General features: G+C 41.7%; 1 protein-coding gene across 4 annotated transcripts in view; it reads right to left on the bottom strand.

The window, feature by feature from the left end:
- SNX25 (sorting nexin 25) overlaps nt 1-24,008 on the bottom strand; it is a 116,520-nt gene that overhangs the window by 8,494 nt on the left and 84,018 nt on the right. For 3 of the 4 annotated variants that reach the window (XM_060291525.2, XM_060291524.2, XM_060291522.2), the window contains exons 7-14: nt 23,411-23,592; nt 20,340-20,471; nt 17,819-18,091; nt 14,718-14,882; nt 11,532-11,663; nt 8,348-8,488; nt 5,812-5,925; nt 1,635-1,799 (exon numbers count right to left, since the gene is read on the bottom strand). In XM_060291525.2, coding sequence (XP_060147508.1) covers nt 1,635-1,799; nt 5,812-5,925; nt 8,348-8,488; nt 11,532-11,663; nt 14,718-14,882; nt 17,819-18,091; nt 20,340-20,471; nt 23,411-23,592 — 1,304 coding nt within the window. The remainder of the gene's footprint in view (nt 1-1,634; nt 1,800-5,811; nt 5,926-8,347; nt 8,489-11,531; nt 11,664-14,717; nt 14,883-17,818; nt 18,092-20,339; nt 20,472-23,410; nt 23,593-24,008) is intronic. The other variant, XM_060291523.2, reaches the window with a different exon arrangement.

The following is a 24,008-nucleotide window of genomic DNA, read 5'->3' as shown; positions in this document are numbered from 1 at the left end:
ACAAAGAGGCCAAAGTGTATCTAAACTCAGGGCATAGCTTGATCCTAAAGCCTCATTCAAGGTCTAAAATAATTCTGAAAAGCCTCTGTCACTGTATTAATGAGGAGTGAATTCGGAGATAACAAAACAGCTTTCTAACCATTTTGAGTTTTAAAAGGAAGGCTTTTTAACTTGAAATATTTTAAATTCACTGTTTTTTTAAAGACATGTATAATTTAAAGTAATTTAGTTATTTTTAAAGCTCTGATTCAAGCTTTTATTCTGTACTTCAGCTAGTCTCACTTCTTGATCTGCGTATCAGCAAATTTCCGTTGAAAACTCATTTATGCCAGGCACCAGGCTAGTGCCAACGAGTGTGACGTGGATCCCGACTTTGAGAGGCCCTTAGCTCTGCGGGGAGGTGGCCAGCATGCACGTGGCTGCTTCTCCAAGCAGGGTGAAGAGCTGCAACAGGGGTGCAGACGTCAGGCAGTGGAAGGACAGCTGAGGAAGTTCACTCGGATGTGTGCGGGGGGCAGCTGAGGCTGCGGGAACAAGCAGCGGCCCAACGACAGGGCCTTGGGGGCGTGATGAGCAGAGCAGAGCAGAGGTATGAGAAGTCAGCGGCCGGAGGGGCACCCCCAGCTTCACTGCACATCCAGCAGCATCAGAGGCTGCAGGAGGCTGCCGGTCGGCCACTGGCCTTCCTCCTGCCGAGAGCAGTTTCCCGGAGTGACTGGGCCATAGGGTGAATCCCAAGAGGTGCAGGGATAAATGGGAGGTGACAGAGGGGAGGGGCCAAGTACGGCCAGACGTGACACGTGTGGCGTGCAGGAAAGAGGCGGGGAGGTGCCCAGGAGGGAGGGAGGCAGGCAGGCAGGCGGAACCCTGTGGTTCGTGGGCTCTGCTCCAGCTCTGGACGCGGCAAAGCAGATGCTCCTTTCCACGGTTACTTCCCTCTGTCCAAGCTCGTTAAACCAATTCTGGTGAAGAGGCGGTGGCGTCTGGCATTGAACTAAGGAGACGCCACATTTCGGAGATGGTCTCGTGCAGCTTGTTGGAGAGCCAAACGAGGGGCCGCAGGCCTCAGCCAAGTCAGGGGCCCCTGGAGGGAAGCCCGAGGGCCAGGCATGAGATGGCAAATGTCTGCAGCCTGTCTATTCACTCCTTCACCCACCCGCATCACTGCGAGGTGCATCGTGCTTCAGGACGTGACACGGCTTTCCATTCCCTCAGATAAAACCTAAACTCCTCAGCGCGGCGGCCTTGCCCCTCCTCCTACCCTCGGCCTCATTTCCTTCAGCGCACGCTCCCGAAGCCTCCCCTCGGCCCAAAGACCTGCTGACTGTTCCGCACACGCACCCTCTGCTCCTGAACCTCAACGTTAGCTCCAAGCCCTCTGCGGTGCCGGCCCCCGTCCTGGGCGCCGGCCAGGCCACCTTCCGCAGAGGGCCTCCCACAGAACCTCCATCCACATGCCACTCACCTACCTTGTTATCAACCCTGTCCCCAAATATGACAGCAATGGTGACTCAAGGTATTTGCTTCCTCCCCATCTGTAGCAGGCCTTCCACAAACACCTGCCACATCAAACAGCCTCCAGAAGACGTGTGCTTAAATATGCTTCAAAAACGTACAACCTTCAGACAGCTCACCTCCTGATGGGAGAAGAAGTCGCGAGGGAGTCTTTCCAGAAATGAGGATAATGAAAACGTGGACTTTTTCCCCTGCACGTCAATAACCTTGAGGTAGTCAGGAGAAGGGCTCAAAAAGGCATAAAGTGCTTCACTCTGACACAGTCTTTCATCTGAAAGCAGATTCTGTGGGAGAAAGAGGATTAATGCCTCCTGCGTGGTTCGTCTGTGAGCTGGGAGCCACGAGGAGTGAAGGCAGAGTTGACTGTCCCGGGAAATTTACTTTCATCGTAATTCTGAACCTAAAACCACTTCCCTTTCCTCCTGAAATAAAATATATTAGATGAGTTCTCACCGAGCTTGATGGCAAACTGCACTCTGTGGGTTAACTGGAGCGCCCTGCTCGTGCTCAGGGCGACGTGAAGTCTCACTGTGCAAACTGCCTGCGGGTCCGGGGGCTGCCGCCTTCAAAAGTCATAGGTGTTTTCCGCACACTACACAAGGATCCCACCCAACCCTTTCATGGCTACGTGCGTGCGGACTTTGTACATGAGCTGAAAAAAGAGCTTTGGGTTGTCACGTGGTGGTAACTGCCTGGCAGCCAGTAGTTTTCTGTCCCTGTGCTCCACCTTCCCCAGGCAGCGTATGTTTACATAATTTTATAACTTTTTATTGGCCCATAAACTGGAAATGTGCTCAAGTTCTCTGGCCTTAGGAGAAAGGAAAGGAGAACGTGCATCAAGTCGACGTACGAAGCAAGTACTGCTGATAAGACAGGAAAATTAACAATGTGACCACAAGAACGCGCACATGTCTGGTGCTCACAGATACAGGGTTTAGGAATAAATGAACCAATGAGAAATCCTGCCCCATGGATGATGTAACTCCCTGGGGGGCTGGAACACTGGGGTTCTGATGGCAGAACCCTCTCTGCTGGGAGAACAGGCTACATTCTGGTCCCAGAGGAGTTGGTCCATGACGTTCACATTATGTTTGCTCAGACGAAGCTTGAAATCTGATAAACCCTGTGACCCTCCCTAGAAAAGCACCTCCGAGCAGCCCAATAGTGCCACACTGGGGACGGGGGTCCCGGGCACCCCCCCACCGCATTCCAGTGGTCGTCAGCTTCCTGTGTCCTGCGGAAGACTGGCCTGAAGAGGGAGGTTCTGCCTCAGACGTGGGGAAGGAGATTTAGGGGACAGGCAGTTGGGGTCACTACTGCCTTCCCAGGCAGGCCCCCGAGCCTTTATTCCTTTTGTAGAGCATTAGATGCTCAGCTGCACGTGAGGGTGGGTTAGGAGTGAGACAGCCTCCCTCCACCTTGATTTCCTTTAGCTAATCTCCACTCCAGCACTCTTTTATCAAATAGTAGCAAATGATAACCAATGCTAAGTCTCAAATAATGCAATCAACGTAACTAAGGAAATCATTAAGGATGACAAGTCTTTGGACTAAGTTATATACTATCATGAGGGAAAGTAACCAAATTGAACATGTATGAGAACTTAGAAATGTTCTCAAAGATTATGTCTATGGGGCAAGGTGTAATGGGGATATTATCACATCTTCAAGCTGAGAATATAATCCTAATTCCCACTCCTTCCCCCCAAAGGCTTAGAGCACGTTGTCCTACACAGGTGGAGTCTCTAAGAGGACTAGTCAGTGTGAGATGAGGAGAGTAAAACATTCCAGGAAGAGCGAACAGCACGTGCACACCCAGAAGTGGGTGCCGCACTACTGCGGGGACGGCTAGAGTAAGCTGCCTGTGTGTGAGGGACGACTGGCTGGATTACTATCTATTATCACTATACCTCGAAGGGAACCATGTGTCATATATAAATACTCACACAAACACACACTCAATGGAATCCTCTTTTCTGGAAGGTCCTGTGGACCTAATAATATCTGCCTTTCAGACTAAACCTTTTGCATCTTGCTTTTCCTGTCTGCAGCTGGTGGGATGATATTTTGAAACTTCAGTTTGCTGTGTAATCTACCTAAAGTTATTAAATAGTGAGCACTTTCACGTGAAGTCTTTGAGGAAATGAAAAGCAATTTAAACCATTACTTTCTGACTTACAATCCTCTTGATCAAAAGACAAATGGCCCCTTGAGATGCCCCTTCCACCTCTTCAGGCAGATGGTCCCCGCCCCCAGCCTCACCCACGCCACCTACTGGCAGCACAGAGCACATGCTTCTCTTGGCACCAGGGCAGGAATCACTAACCCATTTCCATCACCAGCAACCCAACAGGGGCACAAGTGACCCCTCCCTGCATCCCCAAAAGTGCAGGGGGCACCCCGGTCTCTGCAGCACAACTGGAAAGGCAGCTGAAGGGCTGGAAGCGCCAGACAACCCGAGACCCTCCCTCCCCCAACAGCAGAGGCTGGAAGGAAACGGAAGCATCAGCTGCAAGATCCCAGAGCTACACACGTGGGGCTTCACAAGCTTCGATTTTGAATAATACATATTCGTTTCACAAACAAGACCTTTAGTTCATCTGAACAATTTAATCAGGTACAATGCTTGAGTGGGTTTAATATTTCCTAGACGTTCTGAATCAGCAACGAGATGGTAATATTTCAGTTTTAAATTCTCTCCTGTAATAGCATTTAAACATTAATGATTCTCTATCCCAGTTCTGCCATAATTAAACTCGGAAAGTTTTTCAAAGGTGCAATTATTTTATTTCCTGAGGGAAATATATACATATACATATATATATATATACACACACACACACAGATTTATATATTTATAAAAAATACATATATATTTAGAGAGAGATGAATATATGAGAGAAAAATAGTTAGGAACACTTGCAAGGGAACTCCGGCTAAAATGTACCTACTTTAACTATGATTCACACCCTGGTCCAACTGAATATAACATAACCTTTACTAAGAATTTGGCAACATCCATTATTAAGTCTCAGGACTTCTAGCTACTACTGCACTGGCAAAAAGTGTTTCACAAGGCAAAGGTCCATGCCCCCCGAGAACTATACGGGCTTTGGGGGCTGTGGTGTGAGCAACTTAACAAGACCCTGAATACAGAGGCCCCACCTAAGGAAAAAATAAATAGTGGTTTGCTACTGGAGACAGTATACCTTTGTTCGGTCTTATGTTCTAAAGATAGAGTGAAAGAAACCAGTTATGCGTTTAGAGGAAATAAGGAAACTACCTTTAGAACCTTGCAGTAGGCAAGGATTTCTCCACAAGCACAAAAGACATTCACCACAAAAGGAAAAAAAATGGATAAATTGGACTAAATTAAAATTGAGAACTTATGCTCATTAAGAGACTGAAAAGGCAACCCACAGAAAGAAGATAGCCACAGCACATCTGCTCTGACAAGAGATGCACATCCAAAACACACACGAAACTCCTGCAAAGCGATATGGAAAAGACAGGCAACACGACTGAAAAGCAGACACAACTTTAACTTCACAAAAGAAACCGTCCAGTGTGGAGTGAACAGAAGCCTGCATGCCGCTGGTGAGAGTGTACAAACCGCTACGACCACTCACAAAAACTGAAAACCCCAAATGCCTAGGGATTCCCCAGCAGCTATTCACCGAAAGACAAGCACTGACAGCTTATTAATAGCCTCCACCTGGAAACTCTCCCAACGCCCATCAACAAGAGCACGAACAGACTGCAGGGGTTTCACGCCAGGAGAAGCCCATTCAACAATGAAAACGAGAACAAGAATGAAATCAAAGAACGGTCTGCAACTGAAATAGCCCTATGGGAGGACCTCAGGCCCACGATCCTGAGTGAAGGGGGTCCACGCCCTGTGACTCCACTCATGTGAAGTTCAAAACCAGCTGTAAGCGCATGGTCGTGAGTCGGGACCACGGTCACCTGCGGTGACACTGGCGGGACTGGTGACACTCTGTGTCTGGGACTAGGTGCTAGTTATGAGGGTGTGTCCAGTTTGTGAAACTGGAGAAAGCCGTACACATGGTATCTGCATTTTCTGTCTGTAGAGTATACATATATATACACATATATACATACATATATCACCAAAAAACAAACAAACCCCAGAACCCAAAACCAAAGATATTTTGAGGATCTGTCCTGACCTGTGAGAACAGGAAGCAAACAGGCAAACTCTGAGAATGATGACGGTTCAACCCCCAATAACCCCCAAATAACTAATTTTCCTCCCATATCCAGAAAGTTTGCTTACCTGTAAAAACTTATTTAATTGATTCTTTGACTTTTCCATAAACTTTTGATCTACAGATTTGAAAGGCAGCTTGCTAAGAGAAGGCAACTGGACTTTTTTTAAAGAAGGGAAACACTGTGAGGGAAAAAAATTAAATGTTAGTATATTGAAATTACATTTAAATCTTTAAAAAAATTTTAGATTTTTAATAAGAACAAACCGAGTATCCTCTTCCTATACTAGGTTCCTCTGAGACTGAAGACCTTGAAAACCTCCCTGTTCTAACCAGGCTCAAGGAATCCGGAGGAACAGGACATGTGACGAAAAAAGCTAACGCCTGTCCCTGGACTTACAAACGCCTGGAAGCTGGAAATTGTGGAGCTGGGCTGGGAAGGTGGGTCTGCACCACAGGCACAGAGCACAGTGTGTGGGGTACGGACACGTGGCTCCCAGCAAGAACTTTTCTCTTAGAATGTGCTCTGTTTACAACATCTCTGTAAAAAGTTATCAGGGTTGACAAAAGAAGACCATGGAGAGAAAGAATAACTCAGGTTGTAGCTTTATCACTGCCTTTCAAGGGCAAACTGCAGAATGTAAATATATTAATAATAATAAAGTATGTTAACAGATAATAAACTTCCCTCTGTGGATTAAATCCTGCATTTTGCCAGGCACTGTGCTAGAGGCTGGGTGTGTGTAACGGCTCTGAGTCACCCCTACTTTACATATGGGACAACTGAGGATCGGGGCTGAAACCCACATCCATCTGGCCATCAAGTCTGGCCTCAGTGCCCGCAGGACTCTGCAGCCTGCCCCTCAGACGCCGGGAGGACAGTGGGTTCCAAATGCTCCAGACGCTGCCTCTTCACTAAGGCACTGGGGCCACTGGAATATGCTGACTAGATCACTGGTGCTGAAAAGTAAGTGAGCACAGAGTGCCTGCAACGGCCTTCCCTCCTACTGTTTTCAGGGTCACAGCAGCCCCGACAGGGACCTATCACAGCTGTCAACAGGAAGAGTTCTTTCAAAAAATGAAAACTCCAAAAAAAAGAAAGTAAGTAAGAAAAGAAAAAAACTCACACAATACGAAATGCCAAAGGTGAGAGAAGAACCCAGGAATCAGGCCACAGAGGAAGAAATATAATGAGACAAAAGGACAGACGTGAAATTTTATAAGGCTTGTTTCCTCTAACGCTTCAGAGCAATTGTTCTTGATAGAAATTACTGATTAAAAGTGTTTTTAAAAAATCACCCTAGAAGAAAAGGTGAAAGGAAACAGACATATTTCCTTTGCAAAAGAAGGGTCTGAGAGGTGACCGTAGGGTTTTACCAGCATCAGTTCATTCTGAGCAAGAGAAAAATGGACTTAAATGAAGGTAGAAACAACTGAAGAACACTTTAATTGCTGGGGTAAAGGGCAATTAGCTCCAGTAGATGGAGAGTTAGAGAAGATGCAACTCCTGAGAAAAATGGGAAAATCGTGAATGGAAACTAAGACAACCTGGATTCTAGTCCTGCTTTGGCCGTTATGTATACATCCTACTACGAGTCAGTTAAACTCTCTGGGATCACGTTCCCTCATCTATCAAATAAAAGAACTGACCTAGATTAGTAGCTTTCAAACATTTTAAACTAAAATCCACAGTAGGAAATACATACCACATTGCAACCCACAATGCACATGCAGATACATGCATCCATATATTATATAGTACACACACCTAGACATAACAGTACACATACCCAAACGTATACACACCCAGACATACAATACACACACCCAGACATACACACATCCATCTATGCAATATACACACCCATACTTATAATATACACACCCATAAAACCGAAGCAAAAGTACCATGAAACAGTGCTCATTACTACTACTACTGTAACTACTACTAATAAAAACAAATAATGTTTACTATGTGCAGCACGTTCTTCTAAATGCTCTGTACACGCTTATTCCCTTCATTCTTACAACAGCTCTGTGAGATAGGTAAGTAAGGCACTATTAGTATCAGTAGAATACAGATATTAATAAAAAGAGGTATAAAGAGAGAGAGTGACAGGTCCAGGTCACAGAGCTGGTAAATAGTAAAGCGAGGATCAAAACTGGATCCAAACTCGAGCAGCCTGGCTGCAGAGTCTGTGCTCTCAACCACCGCACTCTACTGATGCAATTCCTTTATGTGATGAAATGCAATATATTCTATCCTCTTTCTATTGCTGCAACCCAGAACTGATCTCACTACCTGCAGTGGGTCACAACTGGCAGCTCTGAAACCAATGGCCATCGATGCTCCCCAGCTCTCCTCCAGCTCTGGGGTTCTGGGGGATACAACGGAGGTCAGACAATTATCTATCCTGAAGGATTTAGACTAGACTAGATGGTTGATCTTCAAGTAAATTTCTAAACGTCAAGCTGAAAATGCCACTTTGCCAGTATCAACAGCAAAGGAGAAAGATGAAGCCGTTTCTTTGTGTGTAAAAATTGAAATGAGCTCTTAAATCTCTTCTTCAGTTATTCTAAATCTGTGTTCACAAGAATTCATACCTCACTAAGTTTCCGGTGTAAATTCTGAAACTCACTGAGCCTTCTGGGGACTGTCCAGTTCTTAGTTTCAACTCCTCCAACTTCTTGTAAGCTTACCATGACAAAGTAACAGGGCATTTGTTCACCATTCTCTTCTGTAACCTTGGAAAAAACAAGACGAACACAACAGCAACGAAAAGCACAGTGAGCGATACGGTAGGCAAGATGTTTAAGTGTCCCCCAGGATCTCCCTCTCCCTGGCATGTATGCCCCACACAGTCCCCAGGACTTGAAAATGATGGGTTCTATTCTGGCAGTTAGGGCATGCCACATGGACAAGCAACCTTAAACTAGGGCCTAATCCTAACCATGTGGGCCCTTTCAAAGCAGAGGGATTTCTCTGGCGAGTAGCAGAAGAGGAATCAGAGGAAGCACGAGAAAAGTCTGACATGTGCCACTGTAAAGATGGAGAGGGCCATGCGGAAAGGGTCTGGGAGTGCTGCCAGGAACTGAGAGCAACATCGTGCTGACGGCAAAAGAACAGAGTCCTCAGTCCCACAACCACCAGGAACTGAATCCTGCCAATGACCTGAATGGACCTGGAAGTGGATTTTCCCCAGATTCTCCAGACAAGAACTCAGTCTGGCCAACAACCTGATTTCAGCCTTACGATGCAGAGAACACAGTCAGACAGCGCTGGACTTTCAACCTACACAACTGTGAGCTAATAAATGGGTGATGTTTTGAGCCATGAAATGTGCGGTAATTTGTTGTGCAGCAAAAGAAAACTAACATAGCAGACTTAACATCCTAACTGGGTTTCCTTGAAAAAGCAAATTAACAGGAAGCGAACAGGTGTGAGAGACCAAAACCTCTCTCAGAGAAGGATGAGGGTTTCCCCAGTTTAATACAGGATTCCACAAGCTGTGATTTCCATTTTCGAGAAATTTCACATTGGGAGACCTAATTTCCCCTACCTCCCAACTTAAGGTAATTCTTAAACACTTACACACACACCCTGTCATAATTCAGAATAGCCACCATTGCTCTTCATGTAAATGGATGAGAGAAGAAACAAAAAGGAAATACATTGAATCTAAGCTTGAATTAGTGTCATGAACCGAAATTAGAGACGAAGAATCAACAGAAAGGCAAGGGAAGGAGACAGCGAACTTGCCTAGCACCGGCTGAGCCCCACCAGGTAGGATCACCGTGCCCCTGTGAGGACGGGGGGTGGAGGCGAGCACACAGCTCACGGCGGCTCAGCCCTCTCAGAGCTCCAGGGAGGCTGGCACGAGGCAAACACATCCTCCACAGGTTCGCACACGGGGCTGCTTCGTGAACTCTCGGCAGTCAGGTGACCCCTCTGGGTCCATTTCCGTTATCTTTTTGGGAACCAAGGTCGCGGCAAGCCCCTGAGCGATAGCTGATCACCAGGGCAAAGGGCCTCGTGAGGGTTTTTCCTCCTCTCCTCCCTCCCTCAGTATTTGCCTTTGGAAGATAGTTATAATAAACTGTGAAATGTCAGAGGCAGCTCTACGCAAAGGTGAGAAGGTGACAGAATGTGTGTTCTCTGCCCTCCAAGGGCCTCCTGTTACCTTTTGACATCACATCCCCTGAGCTCCCCCCTTCCTAGATGTCCATCCCAGAGGCAACTCCATCTGCGGTGACCAAGCGTTTGTACACGGTATTCCAGGCTCTGTGCAACCTTTCCTCCCCACTGCCCTCCCCTCCCCTCAAGAAAGGTATCTGGCCCTGCAGCTCACCTGAAAGGGAGGCTCAACAAGCACCAAAGACACACTAAGGGCACTTGGTAAGCTCTCACGCAACACGTGTGCTGTCAGGCTGGCTCCTGGAGAACATGCGTGGTGTTGCTGCCTAAACTAGAAGGGAATTTAAGACTGTGAATTCTAAGCCCTTCCCCCGGTAAGAGTGTCAGGCCACTGAGTTGACGGGAAAAGCAGGGATGGACACATAAGTTGGGCAGGTGGGCCCTTGCAAGTCTCAGGAGCTGAGTATTTGACCAACCATTTGAGGCAATGATGGGGCCAAACAGTCACAATGACTTACTCAGGATCTTGTCATTTGTGTGCTATACGGTGGACCGGACTTTCTCTTTTTTTTAAAATTAATTTTATTGGAGGAGAGTTGATTTACAATGTTGTGTTAGTTTCAGATGTACAGCAAAGTTATACATATACATATATTCATTCTTTTTCAGACTGTTTTCCCATATAGATTGTCACAGAATATTGAGTAGAGTTCCCTGTGCTATACAGTAGGTCTTTGTTGGTTATGTATCTTACATATAGTAGTGTGTGTGTGTTCATCCCAAACTCCTATTTTATCTCTGCCCCATCGCCATGTTTCCCCTTCGGTAACCATAAGTTTCTTTTAGAAATCTGTGAGTCTGTTTCTTTTGTAAATAAGTTAATTTATATCATTTTTTAAAATTAGATTCTACATATGACTGACATCATTATGATATTTGTCTTTCTCTGTCTGACTTACTTCACTTAGTAACATCATCTCTAGGTGCTCTGGACCTGACCTTCATCTCCAGGTTTCGACAGTCGGGCAGGTGGGAAGGAAGGAGTTGTCAACACTAACAATGTAAATGCATACAAATATCTTTCCTTTAAATGAAATTATTTTTACAGACAAAAGAAAAGGGATACAGTGTATTCTGAAAACTATTGTCCCATATCCCTCAGAGAATAGCAAAATATTTTCTACTTCAAGGGAAAACATATTCATTATTAAAGATCTGAGAGCTATTGACATTTGAGCCACTGAAGTCAGCAGGACGGATCAATCAGAAACACATTTAAAATTCTTCATCTCCAAATTTCCAGCAGTGCTTTCCATTTTATTTCAACCCTCAGTGGAAAAGTAAATTGGTAATTCAAGGACATTAATTGTTCCTATCTGAAAGTTGCTTATGATTCCAATGAACAAGGACAACTTTCTGTCTGAAGTGGAGGGAGATCAGATCTACACCAGGCAACCCAGTAACAGCTCCCAGTCATGAACCAGAGTGAAAATACGGGGTGAGGAAGGCAAGACCAATGCAGTCTAGAAGAATGAATATAAGTTTTCTATTCCCAACCTTAATTATTTGGAACAAAATCTTGTCTGATAAAGTCAAACTTAAACTTTGGAAATAAATACCTAATAAACTGGGAAGAAAAGCAGACAAACCTACCTCTCCACTGGTGATGGAGGCTTTCCACATACCAAGGTTCTCACACCACCAATCTGTTCTTGCCATGTGCAGCTGAAGTTCTGTGCGTTCTTTCTCTATTAGAATTATTTCCTCCTTCAACTTAGAAACAATCTGCCACAGGAAAAACATCCTGGGAGTCATGAAACCATCTAAAATGCTATGCAATTCAGCAAAGTAGCAGGATACAAAATCAACACACAAAAATCAGCTGTGTTTCTATACACCAGCAATGAACAATTCAAAAAGGAAATTAAGAAAACAATTCCATTTACAATAGCATAAAAATAATAAAATACTTAGGAATGAACTTAAGCAAGGAGGTGAAAGACTTCTATGATGAAAACTACAGAACACTGATGAAAGAAATTAAAGGAGACATAAGTAAATGGAAAGACATCCCATGTTCATGGACTGGAAGACTAAATATTGCTAAGACTCAATGCTACCCTAAGCAATCCACAGTTTCAACACAATCTCTATCAAAATTCCAATGATGTTTTTGCACAAATAGAAAAATCCATCCTAAAATTCATGTGGAATCTCAAGGGAAACTGAATAGCCAAAACAATCTTGAAGAAGAACCACAAAGTTGAAGGACTTACACTTCCTGATTTCAAAATTTACTGCAAAGCTACACTAATCAAAACAGTATGCCATTGGCATAAAGACAGACATATACCAATGGAATACAATAGACAGCCAAGAAATAAACCTTTGCATATATGATCAAATGATTTTCAACAAGGGTGCCAAGACCATAAGTGGGAAAGGACAGTCTTTTCCACAAATGGTGTTGAGAAAACTGGATCATCACCACATGCAAAACAATGGAGTTGGGCCCTTACATAATACCATATACAAAGGTTAACTCAAAATAGATCAAAGACCTACTCGTAAGGCTAAAACTATTAAATTCTCAGAAGAAAATATGGAGGAGTTTCATGACACGGGATTGGCAATGAGTTCTTGGCTATGACACCAAAGGTACAGGCAACAAGAGAAAATACAGGCCAAATGGACTGCATAAATTTTTAAAACTTTTGTGCAAAGAACACTATCAACACAGTAAAAAGGCAGCTCACAGAATGGGAGAAAATATTTGCAAATCACTTATTTGATAGGGGGCTGATATCCAGAATATATAGAGAACTCCTAAAACTCAACAACAAAAAACAACCTGATTCAAAAATGGGCAACGTACTTGAATAGACATTTCTCCAGAGAAAACAAATAGCCAAAAAGCACATAAAAAGATGCTCAACATTACTAATCATTAGGGAAATGCAAATCAAAACCACAATGAGATACCACCTCACACCCATTAGAACAAATGCTATCAAAAAACAGAAAGTGGGCTTCCCTGGTGGCACAGTGGTTTAGAGTCCGCCTGCCGATGCAGGGGACACGGGTTCATGCCATGGTCCGGGAAGATCCCACATGCTGCGGAGCACGCAGGCTCAGCCTGCGCGTCCAGAGCCTGTGCTCCGCAACGGGAGAGGCCGCAACAGTGAGAGGCCCGCATACCACAAAAAAAAAAAAAAAAAAAACCCCCAGAAAGTAACAAGTGCCAGTAAGGATACTGGGAAACTGGAACCCTTATGTGCTGCTGGTCAGAAGGTAAAACGGTGCAGTCACTATGGAAAACAATACAGAGATTCCTAAACAATTAAAACAGAACTACCATATGACCCAGCAATACCCCAAAGAAGTGAAAGCAGGGTCTTGAGATATTTGTACATCCATGTTCAAGGCAGCATTTCTTACCATAGCCAAAATGTGGAAGCAAACCAAGTGTCCATCAATGGATAAATGAATAAACAAAATGTTGTATATACATGCAATTGAATATTAGCCTTAAAAAGGAATGAAATTCTGACACATGCTACCATATGGATGAATCTTGAGTACGTTATGCTAAGGGAAACAAACCAGTCACAAAAGGACAAACACTGAATGATTCTACTCACAGGAGGTACTTAGAGTAGTTAAATTCATAAGAGGCAAAGGGAGAATGGTGGTTGCCAGGGACTGGGGGTAAGGGATGGGGAATTACTGTTTACTGGGTATAGAGTTTCAGTTTTGCAAGATGAAAAGGAATTCGGGAGATGGATGGTGCTGGTTATATAACAATGTGAACATACTTAATGCCAGTGAACTGTACACAAGGTAAATTTTATGTTATGTATACTTGGCTACAATTTTAAAAAATAAATAATTTTTAAAAAATTCTGTGCTCACCGTCTCCTTGGATCTCTTTTAATGAGAAAACCTATAAGGTTATGCAACTCTGTAGTTTGAGGACAGCAGCTTTGCCTCAACTTTGCCTCATGGCTGCATGTTCAACTCTCCTAAACATGCAGCCCACAAGGACCCTCCTCAGAAAGCCTGCAGGAAGCACATCCTGCATTTTATCATCAGTAAGGGCTGTAATGTTTGGTTCCACAGTCAGCACATTTGCTCCCCAAGGGCAGGTGTTAGACTCTGTTTCACTGATTCTTCATGGTGACCAGCACAGCCTCCTGCACTTACTCATCGCTCAGGCTTCTGAACGCACATTCGAAAAGGGCCAGAGGAGATCACTTTGGGGAAGCAAGGCGTGCCAGCCATTCCTCCCTACATTAGGGAAGCCTCCTTTTTCCACCAAAGAGGCATGAACACAAAGCAGAAAGCCACACCACCCCTTGGGTGTGAGGAATACCACAGTGAGATGCTGTTTACATTTTTTAAACTTTCAAATTCTGTTGGTTTCTAGCGAAACAATGTATTTCTTGCATAATTCTGTGAGGTGCTCTAAGTTGTACTTGCAGTGTTCAAAAGAAAAAAAATTAAGACTGTCCTTGCAGAGTTAACTCACTTCCAGAAACAACTGTGGCACAAGGGGAAGCTCAGCCCCTTCCCCAAAGGCACTGTAGGCAAGTCGGACAAAAGACACAGAGTTACAGCTGAGGATGGGAAAGAACCCCAAATCATAATAGATAAAAGACAAATGCTTTGCTAATTCTATACTAGAAGCAAAAACAAAAACAAAAAACAAAAAAAAGCCAATGGATCTTAGAGTTGAAATTCTTTTTAAAGAAACACTTCTCAACATAAACTGAAAACTACTATTTATCAAATTAGAAAAATGGAAACTTTTAAAGACAACCTTGAAAGCAGAAGAGTTACCTTCTTGTCAGGTTTTGGTGCATTTTGAATAGAATTTAGAGCTTGCCTCTTATAGTCAAGTTTCTCATTTAGTTCTCGTAGTTTGTTTACAGCAAAACTGGTTTGTTCATTAATTCGACTGGTGCCGTCATCCACAGATTCCTCACCAGCCTCACCTCCCGGGTCCTGGGGGAAAACGTCACATGAACCACCATATCTTATAGTGGTGGAATATTCCCTAAGTATTACCTATAGTATAGGTTCTAGATCATTACAATACACTGCTCCAAAGCACTGGATTCCACTACGAATCCATGGTAGAAAGCCTAGAAGTAGACTTTTTTCTCAGCTAAGTGAAAAAGCAAAGGACCAGTATTTAGAATCAAAGTAACTGGTATTTGGAATTGCAGTGAAAAAAAAGAAACATTTAATAGCCTAGCGAAAGGCCACACCACTATTTCCCAAATGGTATACCCAAGGGAACCTGCACAGAACAAGGAAGGCAACTGAGTTATCTTCCCAGCTCAACCCAAATGTTCTGTGCCTAAATTTTGACAAAAAAACACTAAGACCTGGCTTCCTTTTGGGCTCCTAAGAATATTATGAAAAATTCACGCGTGTCCCTTTAAAATAGAATTTCCGGGCTTCCCTGGTGGCCCAGTGGTTGAGAATCTGCCTGCCAATGCAAGGGACACGGATTCGAGCCCTGGTCCGGGAAGATCCCACATGCCCCGGAGCAAATAAGCCCGTGCGCTACTGAGCCTGCGCTCTAGAGCCCACGAGCCACAACTACTGAGCCCATGCACTGCATCTACTGATGCCCCCGTGCTCTAGGGCCTGTGCTCCGCAACAAGAGAAGCCACCGCACCGCAACAAAGAGTAGCCCCCACTTGCCGCAACTAGAGAAAGCCCACGCACAGCAACGAAGACCCAACACAGCCAAAAATAATAAATAAATAAAAATAAATAAATTAAAAAAAGATGTGCGTGTCTTAATCTTCAGAACCTACGAATACATTAAAATAGAATTCCCAAATTCCCACTAGTGAAAGTATTTTCAGTATACACTTTGCTCAGTCCTTATTTTTACTAATCAACAGGTAGATTATTTTACAAGTAAAATGGTTAGCATTGAAAGTGACTTAAGATTCATAAAGGACCACAGAGTTTGGAAAAACCTGAACAGATTACCAGCAAATAGCATATTAGTCATTAGATTCATGAGCAGCAACAGCATGGAAAGAACTGCTGAGAACTGTCTTCTGGTTCATTTACTCCTTAACTTTCTTCCAGATTTTTTTCGTCTGATTTTTATTAATTGTAACAAACAGTAAAAGAAATTTTTCAAAGAAAAATAAAGTATTAATAATCCCAGAACACCAAGCATTTTTGTATATTCTTTCTAATCCTTGTCCATGAGTATATATATTATGACATCGTCCTACTCCTTGTATACATTCAAGAGGGTATTCTGCCTTTTTCGCATAATATACAAGGCTGTATATTTGAGGGTATTGTAGTCTTCCAAGTTATAACTGCTATGGCTGCATAGTATTCTATGAATTGATAATATACTGAGGCACACCCCTATTGCTATGGGTTGATTCTGCTTTTTTGCCTTCCCAAAACCTAAAATAAACTCCACTGTGCATAAACTTTTTTTTTCCTACATTTTAGTTCTTTTCATAGGATAAATTTCTAGAAGTGGGACTACTGCAACAAAGAGTAGGAGCTTTCAAAAGATCAGTGATACACACCACCCTGCTCTGAATGCTGGGTGAAGATGCACATTTTTTCACGTTTGTTTACTATTTATTACCTTTCATATTAACTGTCAGTTCAAGTCCTTATTCAGTTTATCTGTTGGGTATTGATTTGGACAAACTTTTCACAACATTTGAATATTAACCATTTTAATTTCTGAGGTAGAGAGATCGGTTTGTTTTAGCTGTGCTATCCTAAAAATAAAATGCAAGGAGTAACGAGTTTTGGACCAATTAGTTCAGTGGTTTTATACACTGAAAATGTAAAGAACCAAGTAACAAAACTTTTTTTCAAAAGTCTGAATGAATGAATTTACCAACAGTTCAGAGACATCTGCTTCTAATACCATCATGAACAAGTACCTGATTCCTCAGGGCTTGAGATACAGTGAACTGGACAGAAAGAAAGAATCCAAGATAAATTACAATCTTTCTATATAAGGTGATTCTAAAACACTTTTCCTTTGTACCTTCAAAACCTTCAAACTCATATAGGTCATTAGTAGTAAAGGGAGACGGCAACTGGGGCTATCCAAAATGACCCAGGACACTATAAGAAAATCAGACTTCAGGCATGGCTGGACAAGGTTTCTTTCAAAACATCTTAATTTCATCTGATTTTTTTTAAACTCCAAAATATTTCCTGCAGACTCCTCCTGCATCCTCTACCTCTCCTCATTTCTTCCCCGTCCTTTTTGTCTGTTCTCCAGCGGGACTGTTGTGCTAATGATTCTCTTACTTGGTCACAAATGTCCCACCCCACAGATTTTCTGCCCTCACTTTTCAGGAGTCAAACCCAGCTGTGTCTCAGGCAGACAGAGCAGGGGGCGGTCTCTGACTCAGCAGCGGCTGGTGGTACCCAGCTGGTCAGAAGGACAAAGACAGAAGTGAGGACGAGAAGCAACAAGGAAATTCAACTTAAAGTTCCACTTAAAGTGCTGTATGCTAAGATGCAGAGAATGGACTTGAGGACACGGGAGGGGAAAGGGTACGCTGCGACAAAGTGAGAGAATGGCAAGGACATGTATACACTACCAAACGTAAAACAGACAGCTAGTGGGAAGCAGCCGCATAGCACAGCTCGGTGCTTTGTGACCACCTAGACGGGTGGGAGGGAGACGCAAGAGGGAGGGGATATGGGGATATATGTATATGTATAGCTGATTCACTTTGTTGTACAGCAGAAACTAACACAACATTGTAAAGCAATTATACTCCAATAAAGATGTTTAAAAAAAAAAGTGCTGTATGCCAAAAGATAAAGGTGCACACCAAATCTGGCTCACAAAGTCTGCACCCACATAATCATATTCAAAGCTTATCCACTCAAAAGGGAGCAGAAAGTTAAACATGACTCACCATTTCATCCTTGTTGGAAATCAACTGGGAGACATGCTTTTCTTCCTCTTTTATCATCAATTTCTCATACAGATCACTGACAATAAATGAAGGGTAATACCTATCCTTCAGCATCTCATAAACGTCTCCCTGGATTTTGCAGAACACTTCGATTCCTTTATTTCCTACAAGACACTGCTGGATTTCTTTGTAAAGTGATTTTTCCACAGATATTTCTTTGCTCTCCACGAAGAAATTCTGGTAAATTTCACCAACTAATTGTGGAATTTCGTTCTGAAAAGACAGGAAGATGAAGAAAGTAATACCATCTCTGAGAAAAACTATTTTCTTCTGAATTATCTGCATTTTAAAGGTGGAAGGGAGACACGTAGAATGTAGGATGAGTGTGCAAAGGCTTTTGTGGGCACATTCAGGGCCAAGGGGTGAGTGTCAGACCCTGAAAAAACAACTGGTTCCTTAAAAGGAACACTTTACGTTGAACAGTTAACAAATGTAATTTCTTTTTAATGCTGGAAGGAAAAAAATAAGAATGAGAACAGTTCTCTTCTTGCAGTGGATTCCTTCTCATAAATCTCAGTTCCACAGGAATACAACTGATCAGCTAAATTCAGTATGACTTTTTCATCCAGTAAAAATAATTAGAAATGCCAACTTCTCACTTCAGAAGAAAGTCAATATAATAATTGTATAATTAGGGCTTCCCTGGTGGCGCAGTGGTTGAGAGTCCGCCTGCCGATGCAGGGGACGCGGGTTCGTGCCCCGGTCCGGGAAGATCCCACATGCTGCGGAGCGGCTGTGCCCGCGAGCCATGGCCACTGAGCCTGCGCGTCCGGAGCCTGTGCTCCGCAACGGGAGAGGCCACAACAGTGAGAGGCCCGCGTACCACAAAAATAATAATTGTATAATTAAAGAAAGCAAGAGAAATATTCTTCAGAATGATGACTTACTACATTGTAATCAAGCTTGTATTACACAGCTTGGTCTTAAACAAGGTCTCCGCCTAAGTGTACTAAGCCTAATTCGGAAGTGCAAACATCTCATTAACATAACCTTTACATTGCCGCTATAGACAACTTATTAACTCTAGAAATGTTACGAAAAGTCTTCGACGGTAGCAAAAAAAGAAGACAAACGACTTAACGAATATTATGAATACAACAAACAATCCGGAAGTTTTACATCCAAATCAGTGTTGCTAGGTCAAAATACAGCTATTTGAGGAAGTTATATCCTCTTATTGCATTGACATTTTTCAACTTGTTTTCAGTAGTTTAGGAAAATTTTTTAGATTGCTCTTTTCAATATTCCTCTGAGAGCAGCCAAAAGTCAAGCTTGTAGTCAAGTCTGGTAAATAAAATATGTAATAAAGTTGGCAAATATAATATTGCGTAAAATGAGGTAATTTGTGGCTTATAAATGAACAATGAAAGACATTCCTAAGAAGATTTAAAAATACTATGAGACTGGATTTAGTTCCTTAACCAAAGTAGTTTGTAATTTATGATGTATTTTAAGTTGGTATTCAGCCCTAGCAACATTCATATGAAGTGCAAATGAGTAATTTAATGTACATAGTGCTGTTTACGCTTACTTTAATAAGCCTCTCAAGAGTGGCATGGACATACATACACTACCAAATGTAAAATAGCTAGCTAGTGGGAAGCAGCCACATAGCACAGGGAGATCAACTCGGTGCTTTGTGACCACCTAGAGGGGTGGGATAGGGAGGGTGGGAGGGAGACGCAAGAGGGAGGAGATATGGGGATATATGTACCTGTATACCTGATTCACTTTGTTTTAAAGCAGAAACTAACACACCGTTGTAAAGCAACTACACTCCAATAAAAATGTTAAAAATAAGTAAGCCTCTCAAAATGCATGTATTATATATGTTGTACATATTGTTATATATATTTTTAGACATATATATATATATACACACACACACACACACACATATATTTCACACTCTTCAATTTAACTCTTAACTATATATCGAGAACTTGCCAAGTGCAGAACACAATGCTTATTGTTGGGCTTTGTGCTGTAATAGGCATCTGTGACCAAAAATTATTTTTTGTCTTAACACAATCATATTTTAAATTAAATAAAAGGAGGACAGTTGTGTAAAATGTGCACATTATGATATTAAAAATAACAAGGTTATGAGATTGAAGTATAGGTGATAAGACCAAATTTACTGTAACAGCCATGTGGGTAATAAGTATATGCCTTTTTTATAATGGGTTAAAAAATAACTACCTGAAACTAAATTCAATAATTGGGAATATTTGTAAATCTTTTTTCCTTGACTACACATTCAAAAGCACTTTTTGTAAAAATGAAATCTAATTCTATTTACCATTATGGGCTAGAACATAATGCTGATAATATATTTGGTTTAAAGTATTCTTTTAATGTATCTTATCTTACAGCTTGATTAAGAAACACAGACATACTGCCTAACATACAAGTTTTCATCAGCTAGTGATTAATATTCCTTTGGGCCTATATATCCTACCTTGTGAGCATTCTTTAAATATTCCACAGACTCCCAAAAGCTAATCAGAGCTCTCCTGTCCATCCTTTCCATGTATGTTCGAAAGTGCTCTCGGTAGGAAGCATTGGCCAAGATATCTTCAAACTGAAGAATCTATGAAGGAAATTTAAGAGAAAGTTTTTAAAAATCAAATTTTAAGTATCAGTTTGCTTTAACTTCCAATGGATTACTTTCTACATTCAGGAAAACATGTCTCATTTTCTAAGTTCATAGTCAATGTAATAGAGTACTTCTCTCACCTTCCTAAATTTTAAATTTAAAAAGTTTACTGAATATTCAAAATGCACATATTCAATAAATACCAATTTTCTATTAATCATTCATTCATTCAGCAAAAGCTTTATTTGGTATCTACTCTGTATCAGGCACATTTCTAGGAAATGAAACAGACAAAAATCCCTGCCTTATGGGATGTATTGCTAAAAGCAATCGTGCCAATAATAGAAAAAATGAAGAGAAATATATAAAAGACCAGGAAGCTGGAGCCTAATAATTTGGCATTTTTGCTTTCCATCCTATTTTCATATAGCTGAGGAAATCTACAAATGATTTCATACCTTGTCTTTTTGTTTATAATATCACATTCGTTTAAAAAAATCTTTTGTATGCATTTTAATTGGCCCATAAAACTACTGTAGAGATGTATCACAATTACTCCTTTGTTTACTATTTTGAATGCTTACAGAAAAGAAAAACCACTATTTGAAGACACAGTGAGATCAATCTTGAGTATGGACTGCTATAATATGAGAAAGCAGATGAGTTTCATAATAATTCATGACTCAACTAGGAGAAATGCCTCAAATTAATTTAGAAGGAGTTTAACTCCTATATCCTTAGTTATTAATTAGTAATAAAAATGATGTCTATGTATACTGCAACAAAGAGAAAACTTACATTTAAGATTTTTTAAATTAATATTGTGGCAATTGGAAAAATTTCAGAAATGTTACCAGTTAAGATCTTTCTAAAATCAAGTGCATATGATCAATGCATGTTCAACTCTTTCTGCCACTGACAGTAAGTCCTCAATCTGTTCTGTGGACAGAAAGGGGCAGGCATTTTTCTAATAACTTTTGATAACTAAGTAATCAAAAGTGATCCCTTGCTACAGACCATTAATATTTAGGATTTAGTTTACTAACTTTGGGAGACTGTAGCATGTATCCTCACTTTATGTACACCTACCAGCAAAGCATTTTTCGGTACAAATCCTAACCGTACAGGCTCCAAAGAAGTCTGAAGGCTCCCATGTCGACTCTGGCTGGGAATGACAGATCACTCAGACAGCAATCCATTTTTAACATGGGGAGGAGCTGAGCAGGAAAGACTCTCAACAATTCTAAGGAAGTCTTCCCAGTATAATTTCATGGATTGAAATGAATTTCAAGTTCGATACAAATCCACATATTTGCAAAATCAAGTCCAAAACATCTTCTAAATTAGCCACTTTTAGATTCTTTTATTGTGTCTTATGAACACTCTTATGTTTAGTTCTAAAAGTGCAAATATATGCAAATAAATGACAGCAAATATATCTCAAGTCTAACTGAACATCTGATATATCTCATATCTTAGTGGTGAATTAACCAAGTTCTCTACTCCATTTGTTTTCTATTTTCTCTTGAAGCCTGCATAAGCCTTTCACTGATTCACACCTACACTAACGGTGTGGGTCTGTGTCACCAGGATAAGGAGACTGCACACTTCTGAGTCAAATGTGTTAACGTGAGATGAACTCAATCTCATTGTGTTAATGTAAGATGAACTAATCTCAGTAATTCTGAGCCTGTTGTGTGGAAGTGGAAAGAAAAGACTGGGTAGGTCCACGTTGACACTACTGCTAAATATATGATTAAAAAATATATATATAGAGAGAGAGAGACAATGTAATACCAATTAACATTTACTAAGGGCTTCCATATAGCAAACACTGTGCTCTTGCATTAATTTCCTTCTGTTGGATCAGCACGTTTCCTTCTGTCCTAAGACTTCTGGTAAATTCTGGGAGGGCTGATGCCACAATCAATAATCTCTGGGCAGAAGACAAAAAATTGTCCTGGTGGATGTCACATATGCCAAAGGCCATGAAGTATTTCAGGCTGGAAGGTAGCCTATGAAGGCAGATTGTTCTTTATTCCCCTCAGGGATTTTTATTTACTCCTTTTTCACTATCTCCCAGACCCACTGGATCTGGTTTCATGATGCATACTCTATTAACTTAGTTTTATGTTTTGTGTGTATTACCCCTTGACCAGCAGGTTAATTTTTCTCTAGGAAATATACCCCCTAAGCACTCAAAAGGACCACAAGGCCTAGAAGAGTAAGTAAATGTGCTCTTAATACCCCCAACATGTTACCAAGAGGGACCCAGGCCCACGATTCTCTAGCTGTCGAATACCTACGATACACTCACGAGACTATCTACGGCGTACTAATGAGAATGTGGAGAATTAGGACCTTGGGACTAATGTTTTATCCCAAAAGGAGAGACCACAACTGGGTTCCTCTTACATTTATAACATCACTAAACATACCCCTGAATAATTACTGCCAGTAATAATAAATGTTTATTAAGTGCTCATTATACACCAAGTACCATACTTACCATTTTATGTGCATTGTTTAATTTAATGATTATCATGCCCTGTAGGGTATGTACAGTTAACCCTACTTTATAAATAGAGTACAGAGAGGCTAACTAACTTGCCCAAAGTCAATCCCCAGCAGACCTGGGATTAAAAGCCAGGCTTTCTGACTCTGTAGCACAGCTTCTTAACTATAATAAAATATTTACTCTCTTTAAGAAATTACCTGATTTGTATTCAGGCCAAAAAATTTAGCAAACTAATAACAGTATGGAAGTCAAGAAGGAAAGATAGACTGAGAGCCCTACAAGAACAACATGTGAGTCTATGTTCTGGAATATATGTCTTAGGTTAAATACCAAGAAGTGAAAAGATTGTCTATGTGATTAAAGCCGTGTTCGTAACAAATATGAAACGGCAAAACAAGAAACTACAAAGTTCCACCTTCTGGCTTTGAGGCCCTTCCCCCTCATCCAAGGGCCCATCCTCTTGCTGGTCGTAGGCAGGGCCTCCCAGGATTCTGATCCTCTTCTCACACTGCTTCTTTGCCACAGTCAGTTGGTTAATGTACCTTTTCATGTTCCTGGCCCTCAGGAGATCAGCCTTCATGGCAGCAGTCTCTTTACCTTGAATGAGATAGATGGATAGTACACATTCAGAGGACAAGGTACAAAAGAGGGAACACAGCAGCTGTGGGCCAAATTAATGTCTGATGTGGTACATTCTGAGCCGCAGTGGGTACTAAAGGACAGCCACTATGGAAAACAATATGAAGGTTCCTCAAAAAATTAAAAATAGAACCACCATATGATCCAGCAATTCCACTCCTGAGTATGTATCCAAAGAAAATGAAAACACTAATTCAAAAATATATATGCACCCCAATGTTCATAGCAGCACTACTTACAATAGCCAAGATATAGAAGCAACCTAAGTGACCATCAACAGATGACTAGATAGAGAAGATGTGATACACATATCTATTGGGTTGGCCAAAAGGTTTGTTTGTTTCCGTGAGATGGCTCTAGTAGCACTTAGTTGT

This window comes from Globicephala melas, chromosome 21 (assembly GCF_963455315.2).
Source record: "Globicephala melas chromosome 21, mGloMel1.2, whole genome shotgun sequence".
Classification (NCBI taxonomy): domain Eukaryota; kingdom Metazoa; phylum Chordata; class Mammalia; order Artiodactyla; family Delphinidae; genus Globicephala; species Globicephala melas.
This window is presented reverse-complemented; position numbering and strand designations above follow the sequence as displayed.